At 39.1% G+C, this 16,439-nt stretch overlaps 1 protein-coding gene across 1 annotated transcript in view; it reads right to left on the minus strand.

Annotated features, from left to right (window-relative positions):
• Nucleotides 1-262: 262 nt before the first annotated feature.
• Nucleotides 263-16,439, minus strand: part of NRP1 (neuropilin 1) — a 172,801-nt gene continuing 156,624 nt past the window's right edge. Inside the window, 5 exon segments of the mRNA XM_080686986.1 lie at nt 263-3,124; nt 5,039-5,089; nt 6,146-6,242; nt 6,716-6,990; nt 11,080-11,217. Coding sequence (XP_080543112.1) covers nt 2,835-3,124; nt 5,039-5,089; nt 6,146-6,242; nt 6,716-6,990; nt 11,080-11,217 — 851 coding nt within the window. The 3' untranslated portion in view covers nt 263-2,834.

Below are 16,439 nucleotides of genomic sequence, written 5' to 3' on the forward strand. Positions count from 1 at the left end.
ATGGAACATAGACATTTGACACAAGATTTGGGGTTGAAAATTTTCCACTTATAAGGCTAAATTCACTATTCATTATCTTGATAAGTGTCCAATTTAGGTTGGTATTCTACCTTCAGGAAATATCTTCTTAATCTTCTTTCCTTATTAGGATTATTTTTAAAAGAGAACTTAAAAAAAAAACACCTTGAAAGTCATTTGATGCTGGAATAATACCAATTTCTTTAACAATAGCAAAGCTAATATAATAAAAGCCACCAGGTTTGGGATATTTTGTGAAAATGTTTAATTCAACTGTTTCTTTGGAATGTAGTAGTCATAGTTTGGAATTTAAGTTACAGTTCAGTTCTATGCAGTTTTTATACTACTCAGTGTCTGAGAATACAAATGTCAGTTAAAGTTAAGGCTTCGCTGTTCATTTTGAAACAACAATTTACAAGTGTCATACTGTCATAGAAAATAAAAATTTCTGTAAAAAAAACTTGCACAAAATTTTATGATGGTACAAAACACGAAGCAGTAATATACCAGTAAAATGAAAACATTTTACTACAGGAGGTTTTATAGATTTCAATAAAGAAAAAATATGTTATTTTACACCTTTAAAAATTACAAAACAACCTAAAACAATATAAACTGGACATTTTATAACACTGACTTTACAAATTAATAACTCTATAAACATATAATTTTTAAATATATTTATCAGTGCAAGATACTTTAAAATTTAAAGTCTCAGTATCATTTTTCCTTGGCTGAGGACAACTTTAAATTCATTGCCTTAAAAAAAAATTAAGTCTTAGTGCTTTTGTCCTGGTATGATTAAAACAACTGAATGAATGCCTCTGGGGACAAAAATCTATTCTTCTTTCGTAGTGATCAATACTTTCCTGGAAACAAAATGCATTCTCAATCCAATTAAGGCAAAATGAATGGACTGTCTCCTCCATGATACAAATGTGATTCCCACAAATATTTCTGAGTGAGCCCTGTAGCAATGCAGAAAGGGAGGAAGATCTCAAAGTTCTATGTACAATGAGCCATGACCACAAATAGAGTGAAAACAACCAAAGCTTCTTTGGATTAATTCATATGCTGCTTGATAAGATATTACTTCTTTGAGCTGTTAGAAGTACGCCTACCAGTCCCAAGGCAGGCTTTTTCTTTGTGAGCAATTGAAAGTTCTAGAAGCATTCATTCAAGTCTTTGTTTTCTCCGGGTTACTGCTGAAGGGATTTTTAAAAACATTTGTTTTGACTTTATTCATTTTTATTCCCCCTTCTTATCTGAAAATACTTCACCACCAGGCACCAGGATTTCTAGCCACTTTCTTAAATTAACTGTTCTTTTTCCACTTTCCTTGTCTTATCCAATACCCAAACAGGAAGGTTTTCATGGATCATTTTTGCATATTTGGATGTAAAAAAACCTCAAGGTTTTGGATATTTGAAGAATTGTATCCAGTCTTTCCTTTGGGTCTCACTTGAAAGCCAATTAATATCATTTCTTCTCTCAATTTATCATTATTTCTACTAAATGCAAACATTTCTATCAAAGATTATTTTGATTGGAATAGACATATAAATGGCTCAAGGAAAAAAGATACTGTCACTTTAACCAGTTAACAAGAAAACCAAAGTTAGACTTTGGAGGGCAGAGTTAGGAATTTCCCTTATTTATTTATTTAATTAATTTATTTACTTATTTTTAAGCATAAAGTCCAGTAAAATTCTTTGCCATTACCAGCAGGTTAAAGCTGCAAGTTTCTTTTCTGGACAATGGCAAATGCTTAAATTTTAAGAGAGAAAAGACAGAGAGATAGGAAAGAGTTTACATTTGAAAATACATTCCATATGAAGGAACAATAGGAGAGAATATTGCAGCTTTATACAAAAGGATCAAGAGACACGAAATTGAACTACAGAAAAAAACAAGAATTAAGCCACGTTGCCAAATCTTCCCAGCCCTTGCTTTTCGGGGGTTGGGGGAAGGGCTGACATCTTACACTAAAATATACTTTCTTTTTAGTCAGTGGGTCACCAGGGTTTGATTCAAGTTGGGCCTTCACCATCGAAGAACAGAGCAGGTCATTAATGGAACACAATGCGAACCAGTACAAACAAAAAGGCACTTGAGAGGACATGGATTAGCCAGTGCCGTGGATTTCCCTTGTGGTTGTCGGCAGCACGTCAAATTGCCAGCAGTGTCTGGTGATGACAGTTTTCTGTATGGAGTTCACAAGCACGAGGTTTAGTACAACACTGAAACATCTAGGAAATTTGACAGTATTGCTTCATAAACAGAGCTGACACACTATACTGGTACTGAAGCTATAGTACTTTAAAGTAAAACCCTAATCCTTCTTTGCCTATGCACAATGTGGGTGATTATACACAGGTACAGCTTCAGGAGTCCACTGAAATGCAGATATTCTAATATACTGTGGGCACGGGCTACAGGTAGCATGTCCGTCAAAAGGACCCCAGGGAATACACTTGGCACCAGCATCTTGGATTTTGCACAGTTTCAGAAAATATCCATAAAAAAGAAGAGGAGAGAGGGGGAAGGGGAATCAAAATGAATTATTGAGTCAATCATACTTGGTCTCAACACCAGCATTTGATGATTCAAATTAAACCAACAGAAAAATCTGACTGTACATGATTCCGATTGTTAATACAGCTAACTTGTTCATGTCTGTCGGCCATACTCATTGAAACTCCTGAGAAAAGCCTGGCTCAGCGTCATCGACGCATTTCCCAGCCTGTACAGTGAAATATCAACACACTCAAGTTATGTCCTTCACCTCAGTTCTCTGTCTTTTCATCTGTCTGCCTTCATGCCTCTGAATAAGTACTCTGTGTGTTCAGTTTGTCTTTTTTCAACTTCACACCATCCACAAGTTCAAAGTTATAGTTCTCCAGGGCAGATAAGTTTCTTTCTGACATCCCATTATGCCAACAAGCACAGTATAGCACGACCCCACAGACAGCACCCAGGAGGACACCCAGGGCGCTCATGGCTATGATGGTGATGAGGATGGGGTCCAAGGTCTTCAGCACATTGCCCGGCTTCCTGGAGATGTTCTCGTCACCTTCTCCCAGGCCCTCATATCCTGGGGTGCTCCCTAGGGAGAAAAACAAAATTGGATCTATGAGCACTGCCAACATATCAGATGGAAGTAGGCAGAAAAATAGAGAAAAGGACAGAAAAAGGAGAAAATCACATGTTTATTTTGCCTGTGCTCGCCCCAGAGCCTGTGGGATATCTCTGAAGTGGGGTTTGGCTCCCTCAATGCTGGGAAACAGCCAGGTTTGTGTTTGACTCATTGTTGGGAATGGAGGTGTGGAAGGCGAGGGAGCTGGGACTTGGTCAGCTAGCCTAGCACATGGAAACAACCAATTCTGGGTAAACAGTCAGGTTTACCTTCTAATGTAATTCAGCTTTCATGCAACCCACCATCTGTGCTGGATTGCAATCTGTGATTTTAGTCCTTGGCCAGATATAGTCATTAAGCTTTGCAAAATGCTTAGTCACACATTTGTCTGGCGGAGGATTTAACCTTTCCCTGTGTATTTGCCTGATCCCCACCCAGAAATGAGGAAACCTCCCAAGCTGCCCTTTCATGGGGTGCTGTGTCCAGTGCCTGAATGGTTTACACAAGTGTTTGTTCTCCCACATGAAGATCTTCAATTCAGGCAAGTTTCTCCCAAGTCTACAGTGATTTCTCTTAAGAAAAAGAGATCTTGCAGAACAAGGGAATGCTTGCTGTTGACATTAAAAACAGGCCATGGCTCCTATCTAGAGACTGTGTCTGTGCTGTGTTGAATAGAAACCGTTTAATAATCAGCATCTTTGCAGCCCTGGGGGTTTCCCTAGAGACAGTCATACTGCCCTGCAGTTTAGTCCCTGGAGAAATGTTTTCTCTAGAGCAAAACACCAGATTATGAACATGGGAACTTTGAGCCTAATTACCTGGTACTAGAAATGAGTCTAAAATGTTAATGTGCAACATGCAGGGTGTTTACTTAGTGGTGTTTGGATCAACAAAGATCCCAGTCAAAGAAAACCTAACATGTGAGATACAAGTCCCTAAATAGGGGAAAACAACCCATGGTAAAACATTGTTTTGAAACAACCTTTAGTAATGTTTACATCTCAGAGCAGGCGATGTAGCTAAGCTAAATGAGCCATGTATCTCAGTCAAGTTCAAGTCTGGCTGTGGTAGGACCACATTGCTAATAGCAACAGATGCTGATGCTAATGGGCAGGGCTGAGACAAGTGTCCAATGACTCACAACTGCTGGCTGAGGTGTAGAAACTTATAGAAATAAAATAACATCAGGCAAGGCCTAACTCTGATCAAATGTCTTAAATTGGATCACCAACCAGTGTCCAAAGAAAACACATTTTCAAGTTAATCTCAAGTCAGAGGCAACCACCTAAATAGCAGTGCTACTTAAGGCAAGTCACTGCCCTGAATTTCAATCTTCTCATCTGAAAAATGTACCTCAGAGGAAGAGGGTAGCTGTGAGGAAAAAAGAGATCATCTATGCAATAAGTAAAGTGCTTGGGACATTCTAGCTCCTCAATAAATCCTTGTCATCATCATCACAAAATTAGGGTTGCAGTAGATAAGGATTGGAACATATGCACCAAACTCAACAAATTGTTGCAGACACTTGGCTCCAGCCCTTTAAAGACCATATCTGGATATCAACCAGGCCCAAGTATTTGGGTTGGTTTCAAATTACAGTATGAAGATCACTGTAGGTCTTGGGTATATCACAGTCCTCACTAGTTTTCTATTTCCATTGTTATCAATTGAGACTGGTTCTCTAAGTCCTCTTCCAGCTCATAGAGGAAAGGCCATGGCTGTCATTCTTCCCCACAGCTCAACCACTTACACAAGCCAGACTGTCACAGAGGCTCCTCAAGATTTCAGGGCAGCTTAGATTGGATTGTGACAGAAAGTTTCCCTATAAATATAATGAAAGTCATAGAAAACTATTTTAAAAATTGGTCAAGAAGACACATTTACCTGTTTCATCAATTTTATTTTCTGGGTTCTTTTTATCCAGGTCTGCTTGTCCTGACAAGTCAAACAAAATTAAAAGAGATATTTGAATTGCCAACAAAATACAATCACACAAAGTGCATAAACCTAACACAAACATATACACACACGCACGTACACACATTCATGGTTCAACTGGGTTTCTTTTGAATTTTTATTCACTGCTTTTTTTATTTCCCCCAATGTTTTCAACCAACCCTATCAAATCATTGCCACTTTAGGCATTGTGTATATTCAATATATTATATAATGAAAACTTTGTAAATTGCTTAAGTGACCAAAATCCCAAAAGGCCTCTTTTGTCTTAAATTCACCCAATAGGGTCATTCCATTTTGTTACAATTAACATCATATTATGTAATAATATATAACAAAAGTTTAAGTGTAGCAAATGGAGCTTAATACTAATTACTGTGCTATTACATTACCATTAGTGATGCTATTTATAATTCTATATTAAGAACCAGGGCATATGAATTAGTTTTCTGTCAGATTTTTATCACATATATATTTACTAGACCATAACAAACATAAACTCTAAAATACTAGGCAAAGTTTCTAAATATAATATATTCTTTTGAATCATTTCAAATATTTTAAGAGTCAGAAATATCTACTTAAAATAAAACAAATAATTATGGCTTCTATGATTCATTAACAGTGTAATCTTAAATTCACTGTGATCAACATTTTCAAAGGCCTGCTGTTTTGTTTATGCATCCAAATATTTAGAATTATCCAGGTGTCTGAGTTTTCTACTTTTCACCAAAGTGTTTTGGCATGGCACATATATAGCCTGTAAATTGAGAATTTTTTTCTTTATTATTATCTTTGGAATCCACATCATTACATATATAGTTTTATAGGTACCAACCAGACATTCTAAAAACAAAGGGTAGGTAATAGGGTAGCTAAACAAAAACTACCCTGATTTTTTCCCTGTTGCATCAGATTATTCATTTCACATGATATTCTAATAGCCCACAGTGAAATTCCAGGTCTAGATGAATAAGACAAAGACCATCTCATGCCAAGAATCCTACCCTTGGTTTCTATAGATCTTGTACTTACTTGCACAATCCTCTTGTGAAATGTGATTGTTAATACTAATGTCATCCACTGCAATCCCACCAAGGTTTCCTTTGCCAATTTCACCTTCAAAAATCACCTAACAAAATGAGATAATTTCCACAATATTTAAATATTCAGTCTTAAACAGCAGTGTTTACAAATGCTTGTTCAGCTTAAGCTATAGCACATAAATAAAATTCATGAGATTTCTCATAAGTACATGCTTTGCTCATCAATCCATATTAACTGCCTGGTGATGGCATTAAACTCCTCACACTCTTTTTAAAATGCAAAACTTAAAACTGAAAAAGGCAGGAAATAAAAGGAATGTTCATTGTTACAGTCCCATTATAGAGTAACATTTTTGTTCTTTTATCAGATAATTGATTCTATTCCTTTAATGTAGGAGATTGAAATATGCTGCTGAGATTTATCATTATTGCAGCAATATCTCAAGTTCAGGGAACCCCTGAAATAATTTTGAGAATGATTCCCACATCTCATTTGATAACCTTCAAAATATTCATGTCCCTGAAGCAGCTGCCCTCCCCACCAGGGGAAGGAGTTTACCTGGTAAAGTTTCAGAGACTTATGGAGCAGGACACGCCCTTCCTTCCAGTGGTCTCCTTGGTGTCCAATGGCCATCCAGACCAGCTGGTCATATTCTTCTGGTTTCTGGTAGCGCAGCTTGACCCTTAGTGTGCCCACATGGGAACCAGACATGTGATACCAGAAGGTCATACAATGGGCGGAGTTCTGGGAATAAACCACAGGGCTCACCAGACGAGCCACTTTGCCTTTCTGATTTTCGTCAGCTTGGGAGTAGATGAAGTTGCCATCTCCTGCTATGACAGAAAACTGTGTTAGGGAGATTGCCCAAATTTATGATTCCTTTGTCCCTTTTTTTCAACTTCCACCACTCACACCCTTCTCTCCTGAGCTGAGCACCAAGAACCCAAACCTGCTTTGCAGTGGAAAGGGGATGGAGTGCAGTTGTTGGGGACCCAAGGTTCAGCTCTGAGCTGCTATAAATGGGCATATGATTGGGGGAATGCTGCAAAGCAGCATTTAAATGCTGCTCATTAGGGATGCACTGGCATAGGGACACAGGCTGTGACTCAGGGCGCCTCTGCACCATTGCAGGCAGAGTGAAAGCACAGGGCAGATCTATTTTCGTGCAACTTTAAGACTGCTTCAGCAGCACCTGTGTGAACACAAACATTAAATGGAATAATTTAGATGTATTCTTATTTATCACTAGAGGCCCAGTGAACAAAATTCGTACATGGGTAGGGTTCCTAGCAGCTGCCGGCTGTGAGCTGCAAGCTGGGGCCTCCCTTTCCCCAGCTGCCCACTGCCGCTGCCAGTAGGGGCAGGGCCAGCCAGGGAGAGGGGCCACGGGCGGTTAGCCGGCCGGCCCCGCCCCCTGGTTAAACTCCCAGTTGAACTCCAGGTTGAGGGGACAATTTGCATATTAGGCTTTTATTATATAGGACTCAAGCAGCAGGACTTCTGGTTGATGATACTTTGGTCACTATAACTACTTGATAATAAGAAAACTGCATTTTTTTTCCAAATAATCTAGTGACTTTTCCCCCCAATTCAGATTATTTTTCCCTAGTTTATTTTAATGGCTTATAAATTCCTGAAATAAACCCAAGAGCTTGGGTCTCAACTGTGATCCAGGCTCCTGTATGATGCGAACTTTTGGTTCAAGGAAAGGAAAGGTTGCATTATCGAGGCTTTATTAGAATGTGACATTTTGGCAACATAGACACTTGCAGAGCTGTGAGGACTTACTCTAGGCTTTGCTTTTAATTACCCTCAGTGGGAACATTTCCTTTTGCCACCATCTGGTCTAAACGCACAAGTCATGCTTCACTGTTTGCTCTGCAAATGGAAATCGCCTCCTTTATGTCTCACCTGATGTATGTGTGAATCTGATGCTCAGGCCTCAGTGGGCAGCAGGGTGTTTTGTTTGCTGTCCCAGAGGCTTGTGCATTTGTGAGGTAATTTTCACTGTGCACATAGATTCTTATATCTGCTTGCCTGTGTCAACAGTGTCCTGGGAAGTGAGTAAGGGTAGTTTTCCTCCTTCACTTGGGGCTTATCTGAGATAGCACTGGAAGGAGCATGTTAATGAAACCCAGGGGTGGAATAATAAAAGGAGGGAGCAGATAAAAACCACAGCTCCAGGATTAGGTTTATGCTCTCAGTGATTGTGAGGGTCCCCTGTGTCCAGCTGACTAAGTCCCTCCTGGGGTTTCTCTTATTTGACTAAATTACCAAGTGGCAGTGCCCGTCTTGAAGACAGTGCCATTTCGCTGAGAGGAATAGTGGATCAGTCCACCAAGATGGACAGCAAACAGGTAGACAACACACCCATCTTGCCTCACCAACCCCGTTTCCCCCTCAGTCTTATGGAAAAAACCCTGAAGTTGGAAATCTGCAGAGAGGAAAGACATTTATTGATTCCATGGAATTGAGCTGGGCAATTCCTAGAATAGGCAGAAAACAGAAGGAGAAAATCTGTCAGGGGTAGAAGGAGGAAGGCTGAGCAATCTGCCTTGGTCTTGGCCTGGTTGCCATTGTAGACTTTGAAAATTTTGCTCATGTCACTTTTCGATTTAAAATGCCTCCCTGGCTCCTCACTGCCTTTAGCCCAGCCCCATATCTAACCGCTTCACATGGGAATCTGTCCGAAGCACATCACTGGCAATCCATTGAAACAGACCCCACCCCTCCATATCTCTGTACGTGTCATTCCTTATTCAAGCCAAGCTTACACTGTCTGTGGGGCAGGCCTGTTTTCTCTGACCCCTCCTGTCTTATCTTTCACCATCATGATCTCCTTGGGCATAGGGCACCCTCATTCCTCTGCACTGTGATTGTTTCCACGCCAGCCAGACTATGAGCTCTTCAAGGGCAGGGCTACCCTCCCTTAGATGTGTATCTCAAATGCTCAACACAGCATTTGCCATGTAACAACAGGTCTGTTCAAATTCCATGTGTTCAGTGAACCAGGTAAAGATGCTGGGCTTCAGGAATCCTCTCTGAGGAGGTGTATAGCTTCATTCTTAGAAGTCAGATGCAGAAAAATAAGAGGGATTCCTTTAACTAAATTCAAAAGTGAGCAGTAGGAGGAGATTGTACCTAGATAGTGTTGATTTAGAAACAATCTCCATGTCTGATTTGCAAAGTTCCCCATCCTGTGTCATGGCAGTCTGTGTGCATGTGTGCTGTGCAGGGCTCCTTCATCTACATTTTCTCACATGAACAAGCTCCTGCCTTTCAGATAGTAGGCTCACCCATCACTCTCTGCAAATGACTGTTTCTAGTGCTGTGGAGGCTAGACAGGACAGGCATGGCACCACAGCCAAGTAAATCTCGGTGTCTGAGAGAACAAAAGCACAGATTCTTCTGAAGAAACCACACTTCTCCGCTGCTAATCTAAGACAAGCCCTCCTGTTCTGATGTTCAACACATAAAATACTGATATTTTTCCATTCAGGGGTTTTATCACAGTTCTAGGTCAGGCACTCTGCCATCATTTTCTCAATTAGTACTTTACTTCTGCAAGCCTTTTAGCTTTTGTCTCTGGCTAACATTGTTTTTAACCTTCGAATGTCAGATCCTACTGAGCCATTTTGCTCTACTTTGCATCAATTTTCCCACCATTAATGCCCTCATTCCAGCTAATTGCATTTGGTTAATTTGATGCCATTTATATGTACAGTCAAAGTATTTTAAGTTTTCTAAAACGGCTGTCTTAAGATTCAATTGAAAGTATTTCAGAATTGAAGGAGTCCAATTTTATCCAATTTCCTTGTCATTCTCATTAGGCAAAGAGCTAGCTGTGGTGGAAGGAGGCCTATTCAACCTACTTAATCATGACATTCATTGGTGGTGGGGAGGGGTTTGGGGGGGGGGAGTGAACAACAAAATGGGAAAGGCATGAAGTACCTTCTGCCCATCCATCAGCCCACTGACCTACGCGCAGCACCGGCTTGGGGGAAACTTTGCTTAATGAGATTTCTCAGCAATAGCAAATGCCCTTCTGGAGAATCTTTGGGAAGCCACTACTTGAGTAAGCAGGCCTATAAGCATTGGAGTAAGGTATATGTTGGTGGGTTGGGTGTTACTGGTGAGTGTGTGTATGTGTGTTTTTTGTAGGGCACTGCTAGCTCTTTATACCATACCTCAAGGTGGGTGATGAAATTACTACGAAGGAAACAGGTGGTGGTAGATAGAAAAGCTCACTGGGGTTGCTGTCAGTCCCCTTCCTCCTCCAACCAATTAATGTTAGAAGGAAAGTAAGACAGGAGGTGGGGTGCCTTGTGACCAGGGATTTGATGTGGTTTCTACCTCCTCAGATTTAAAATCTTCCCCAAAAGAATAAGAACCCCACCCCACTTAGATCCACTTCCATTTCAAGAGTCCAGAGAGAGCAAGCATAAAGCTCACTTATTGTTTATTCAGCTGTGTAAATACACGAGAGGGCAAATATATGTCTGGACTTGTTTCAAAATTGTCCAGAGTCAGGGATAATAGAGATAAAGTAAGATTCCTATGATTTGATAATTTTTGATGTTGGATTGTGTACATTTAGTTTGTGTTACTATTTCTTTTATACTTTTAAATATGTTGAAATTTTCCATCAAAAAAGCCCCCCAAAAAGTATTAAAAAGGTACTAATTCACACGATTTTGCCCAGGTTGTTGTTTTTTCAGGAGGTCAATCAGTTGCCAAATTTAATCAGCATTTTCTGCTACTAATTGTATCTCTATTAGGAAAGAGGTCTTGTTAATTCCAGGAAACTAAAGCATAAGTGAACACTCTGCAGTATTTTCTGTGCCCCGAGATTAACAGACCCCAAAACTCTCCACAGTAACCCTTAATTTAAAGAAATGAGGCCACAGTGAACTCTCCAGTACCTGTGTGATCCTGGATCGGTCCTGTTTTGCTGGTCAGCACACTCCATTTGAGTTGCACGTGATTGTCATGTTCCCAGTGACAGAATGTCTTATGAGAACCCCAGCCAAATTCACAGTTAAAACCATATGTTGGAAACTCTTCAGCGGGTGGAAAGAAAAAATAGAGACAAGCAGAGAAAGACAGATATAATCATTTAGATCAGAAAGGCCCTTAATTTGTTCATGGAAAGCACAATTTATACAACTTAACATCTGTTTGAAAACTCTGAGAAAGCCACAAAATCTAAAATTACCAGGAAACTCAAAAGATGCACAGAGATGTCAAAACATTTGCAAAATAACATTTAGTAACTTTTTAAATCCAGCTTTATAAAAAAATGATGGGCTGTCTGTCAAGTTGGTTTTATATGAAATTTCTGGGAAGGTTACTTTCCAAAGCGTGTATGTTTTATCTGTAGGTAGCATTCTCCCTATTTCTGCAATATTTAATATAAAAGTTTCTTTGTTCTTGAGGATGGATTATATAAATTGATACTCGCTAATTAAAAGAATCTTAGAAATTGGTCCAGGAACCTCAAGTCTAGAAATGTGGCAGGTGAATGTCTCATTCTGGAGGCTATTTGTATTCTCACTACAGCAGCTAATGCTTCCGGTCTTTAGTGTCAGATCTCTGAAGCAGATCTTAATATTTTTTTCTTCTTCTGTGCTTTATATCAGGTCAATTAATTTTAAGTGCAGTTTCTGCTTTTTCAGTGAATTTTAAAATTTGCATATAAATTGTTCATCCACTTAAAAACCTCAATGCAAGGTCATGTAAAACCAAGGCACATTTAAATAACTACCAGTTTTTTTATTTTTTATTTTCTTTAATCCTCACCTGAGAATATGCTTTTTATTTTTCATTAATATTAGAAAGAGAGGGAGAGAAAAACATCGATCAGTTGCTTCCCCTACCTGCCCCAAGCTGCCCCTACTAGGGATTGAACCTACAACTTGGGCAAATGCCCTGACTGGGAATTGAACCCGCAACCTTTTTGGTATACAGGATGACACTCTAACCAACTATTAGCGAGGAAATTTTATCATATTTTGAATGTTCCAAACGCTTCCTTTGGGATCTGAAATTAAAGTATGGGTGGATTCTCAGGAATTATTTCTCTTGTGTGTTCTACAAGGTGCTCAAGGTGCTATAGTGTTTTCTTAAATCTTTTTTTTTTTTTTTTTTTTTTTTTTACTCCACCCTCCTTTTGAAAGTAACTTGAGTTTTAAGCATGGAAAATAATAAAATCATTGATGCTTAGAATTATTTTGGTAAAACGAATCCTAAAGATAAGATCCTCATGCTTCTGTCAGCTCCAGGCCGCCCTGTTAAAATGAAACACAAAGCCGCCTGTTTCCCTGAGGATGGGGGCAGTGCGCCTCACCGAGATTAGGCAGTCCACAAGATGGCAGCATTGAAACAGAGAGAAACACGCCTCGGGCGACTTGGCCACTGAACTTAAAAATGTCTCAAAATCATCCCTGTGTGCAATAAGGGAAGTGTGGTATTATCCGCTGTTTTAGGGGACAACACACAACAGACTGAGAACATATCTTGTTTTGATCTTTTCTTTAATTTTACCGAAGTATTTAATGCAAAACATCTTTCTTCTTTGAGCTTGGCTCTATGGCTCCTCCGTAATTTTAACAATGGGAAGAGGAATTTTAATGGAAAGATTTCTTGAATAGATAAGGATGATTTTCATTGCACTTTTACTTTCCAAGGAACTCTTTACAAATGCTAATGTACATTTTTGGAAAACATTCACTATATGAATTGTTAAAACTGAGAAGGATGGAATCACGTTTTCAATGACAATGTGACCTCCCAAAGCATGCATAGATACAGCCAGTGTGAAACAGTAAACTAGTAAGTGATGTGTATAACATGAACACTTTCAGTTAGTGCAAGAAGGCTACACTTCACAGCCACAGTGTTATTGGAGAATTGTATTTCATGTCTAATAAATCAAAACCATGAAATAGGACTTCTAAGAGCATGAGAAACCCTTTCCAAAATGTACCACATTGTGTAGCAAGGTCAAATCATGCAGATGAAGTAAAGTGAAATGAACAAAGACTGAATGAACAATTTTGGATGTCAACCACCACAACCCAGGAATGTATTGTTACATAATCTCATGTTAGAAAATGTTAATATTGGAAAATGTTAATGCATATGTGGATTTGAGTTTTCTCCTTAAATGTAGTTTATAAGACAAGCATATACAGGAGGGCAGCAAGCCACTATGGAACACACATTTCTTGTTATATTTACCTGGTTAATACATTAAATTTATTGTATAATACAGAAAACCACATTATTCATTATTTTGGCTCTCGATATTCTGGTGATATCATAAATATATGAACTTGGGTGTTTTTGCAATCACCAGGACATGGGACAGCTTTGCCTGAAAGGATGGTTTAGGCATTTCTCCTGCTGCAGTGAATGGCAGTTCACCTTGATCTTCCAATGTTCTTTCTAGTTCTATGAATTTAACATGATGAATTGCTCTAACATTTTGATTTTACTAGTATTTTTTAATATATTTTATTGATTTTTTTACAGAGAGGAAGAGAGAGGGATAGAGAGTTAGAAACATCGATGAGAAAGAGACATCGATCAGCTGCCTCCTGCACGACCCCTACTGGGGAATGTGCCCACAACCCAGGTACATGCCCTTGACCGGAATCGAACCTGGGACCCTTCAGTCCGCAGGCCAACGCTCTATCCACTGAGCCAAACCGGTTAGGGCGATTTTACTACTTTTTTATGTTCTTGTCCTGATTATATAGCTTACTTTTGTTAACCTTGATTATTTAAAATAAAGTTTTTGAAAATCTATGCATTTTGTGAGAGAAAGGTATTGAGTAAGAGTAGCTCAGTGTTGAAAATTCAAGCCTGGATAGAAAGGCTATTAAACACACAAAATACACATAAACATTTATAGAAATGAAAAAGAAAAAAAACAGAGAAAGAAAGACAGAAGAGGAGGAGAAAAGAACTGAGAAAGAAGAAAAAGTAACAGATGAATGAAATAAATGTATAGGACTATTGACCTTTAAATCTTCAAAATATTACCCAATTCTTATTAAATTCATTGGGAATAATCTGGCTAAATTCCTTCTTGACTCTTAAAAATAGCAGGAAACAGTATTCTGAACTTAAAACAAATTTATAGTCACTGTGAGCACGCACCAGTGGTGCTTGTTGAATCTCTCTTGACCGCAGTGGAATCATTAGCACCATATATGCACAAGGATTTAACTTTTAAATCTGAATTTCTAGTGAGTGTTTTAACTTGCTTACTTATAGACCAGATGTTTGGTACAAACAAGTGGAGAAGCTGAGCCATGTAATCAGAAGTTATGAATACACTCTGAGCTGCTTTAGGAATGTTTGAAGATCCTCAGAAGGTAAAAGGCTTCATGAGGGGGAACTGGATTTAAAATACAGAATTTTCATCAATTCCTGGTAGAGAATTAATAGACTTTTATGTATCTGGTTATAACCCAGACAGTATATAAATATTATATACCCACTGAGTTTATTATATTGATAAGAATCCTCAAAATGAAATCTTGAGACTGTATACTGGCCTCATCAAATTCAGATTATAATGAGAGTTTAGAGGTCTGATTTTCTAGTGCTTGTAAAGACACCTGAAGAATGTGAAGCCTGCAGAACAATGTGGACCTGACCCCTGGGGACACCTCAGAGTTAGACTTGGCCTCCGACTAACACTCTCAGGTCCTTGTGGAGCATTCTGAACATGCACAGAACTCCTCAAAAAACATCAGATATCCATTATCCACAACCAAAGACTTGCAGATTTTTAATTCAGGCAATAGAAAAACAGGAAACCAGGGTGATTTGTAAAGGACTCTGGGCAGACCCTGGAATTCACAACTGGACCCTATCAGTAAACTCTGTGGCTTGACATGAACTTCTAATAATGGTCTACCTGGCTCATCATTTGCACATCTGCTCTCTGACTACAGTAGATCCTGTGATGTGACTGTCTGGCCCTGGAGCTCCTCTGTGAAGCCTTCACACCAATGGCCTTCAGCTCATGCACAAATCAAGTGTGTTCACAAAGTCATTCCTGCTCTGACAATATAGACCTTCCACATTTAGGGAGAATGATCCAATTTGGGGATCTGATATATCTTTCTGTTTTCTTTGCAGTTGTCATTCTCTTTCATTTTGTTAATGATCCCTAGCTCTTTTGATAGGCAAGAGGAGAGATAAAACAGTTCATTGGCAATTTCATAGTGGTTTTAATTCATTCTCTGGCAAGAGAAGAAACTAAAACAACAGTTAAAGTGTTTGCTGCATCATTAGAACTTCATTTTTTCACCTCACCCCTCTTCTCTACTATTGAGTCAAAGAGAGCCAACTGGTGGTTGTTCCACAGAAAACCACCCTGAAGGGCTGAAGGCTCTCAGGAAAGGAAGGGAGCAAGCAAGAGGCCATTCTTCACTCATGAGGCAGTTTCAGCCATCCCAGGTTACTGCACAATCCATTAAGGCCACATTTTATAACATGAAAAGATGTGGGTAGCACTACAGCTTTTTTGGAATTTTTTGGTGAACATATTATTCTTCTCTTTCATCTTTTGGTATTTGGGTTATTTGAGCTGCGTGGTAGAAGGCTTTTGGCAACCTGAGTACACTACAGGAAACTTGGTGCTAAGTCTAACTGAAGAGAAGTTTATTTTGCAGTTTAATCAGGTCAACAGTGATAGGGACCTTTAAGGAAGCATACTAATTAGAACAATCCTTTATACTCTCTGCCTAGCTGGGTAGTGTCATAGTGCTGAGGAAACATTGATATACACCACATGTCCCATTAATAAATGACTGTGAAGGCAAAGCCTGAGTGAACTTCTATAAAGGAAATGGAAGAAGCTGGAAAGCTGACCTGTTCACCTTACTCTAATGATTAACTTTAAAGTATTTAAAATCTCTGATTGCTTTATACTGACTGTTTTCCTCTGTTTGGGTCTGTAGGGAAGAATTCTACAGAATACTAACACAATACAAAGGAGAGTGAGAGGAGGCCACCATTTAACTGTGGTTGGCCTTGATAAATAGTAAACTAAGGGCCTTAAAAGTCATTGTGCTTTTCTATTAATAAAAGGATGAGGAGGTGCCGTTCAGGAGGGTGGTCCTCTTCCCACATACAATTAGAAGCCTGGCTTCCTGTGCCCCATTTCATGGCACACCCACTGGAAACGCTGTTGTAAAACTGCCAACTCTGTGTCAGGCAAAACTGACAAATTTTGCCTGTCTTGATTTTGTAGAATGGTGATGAA

This window comes from Plecotus auritus (assembly GCF_963455305.1).
Source record: "Plecotus auritus genome assembly, chromosome: 1".
Lineage (NCBI taxonomy): Eukaryota > Metazoa > Chordata > Mammalia > Chiroptera > Vespertilionidae > Plecotus > Plecotus auritus.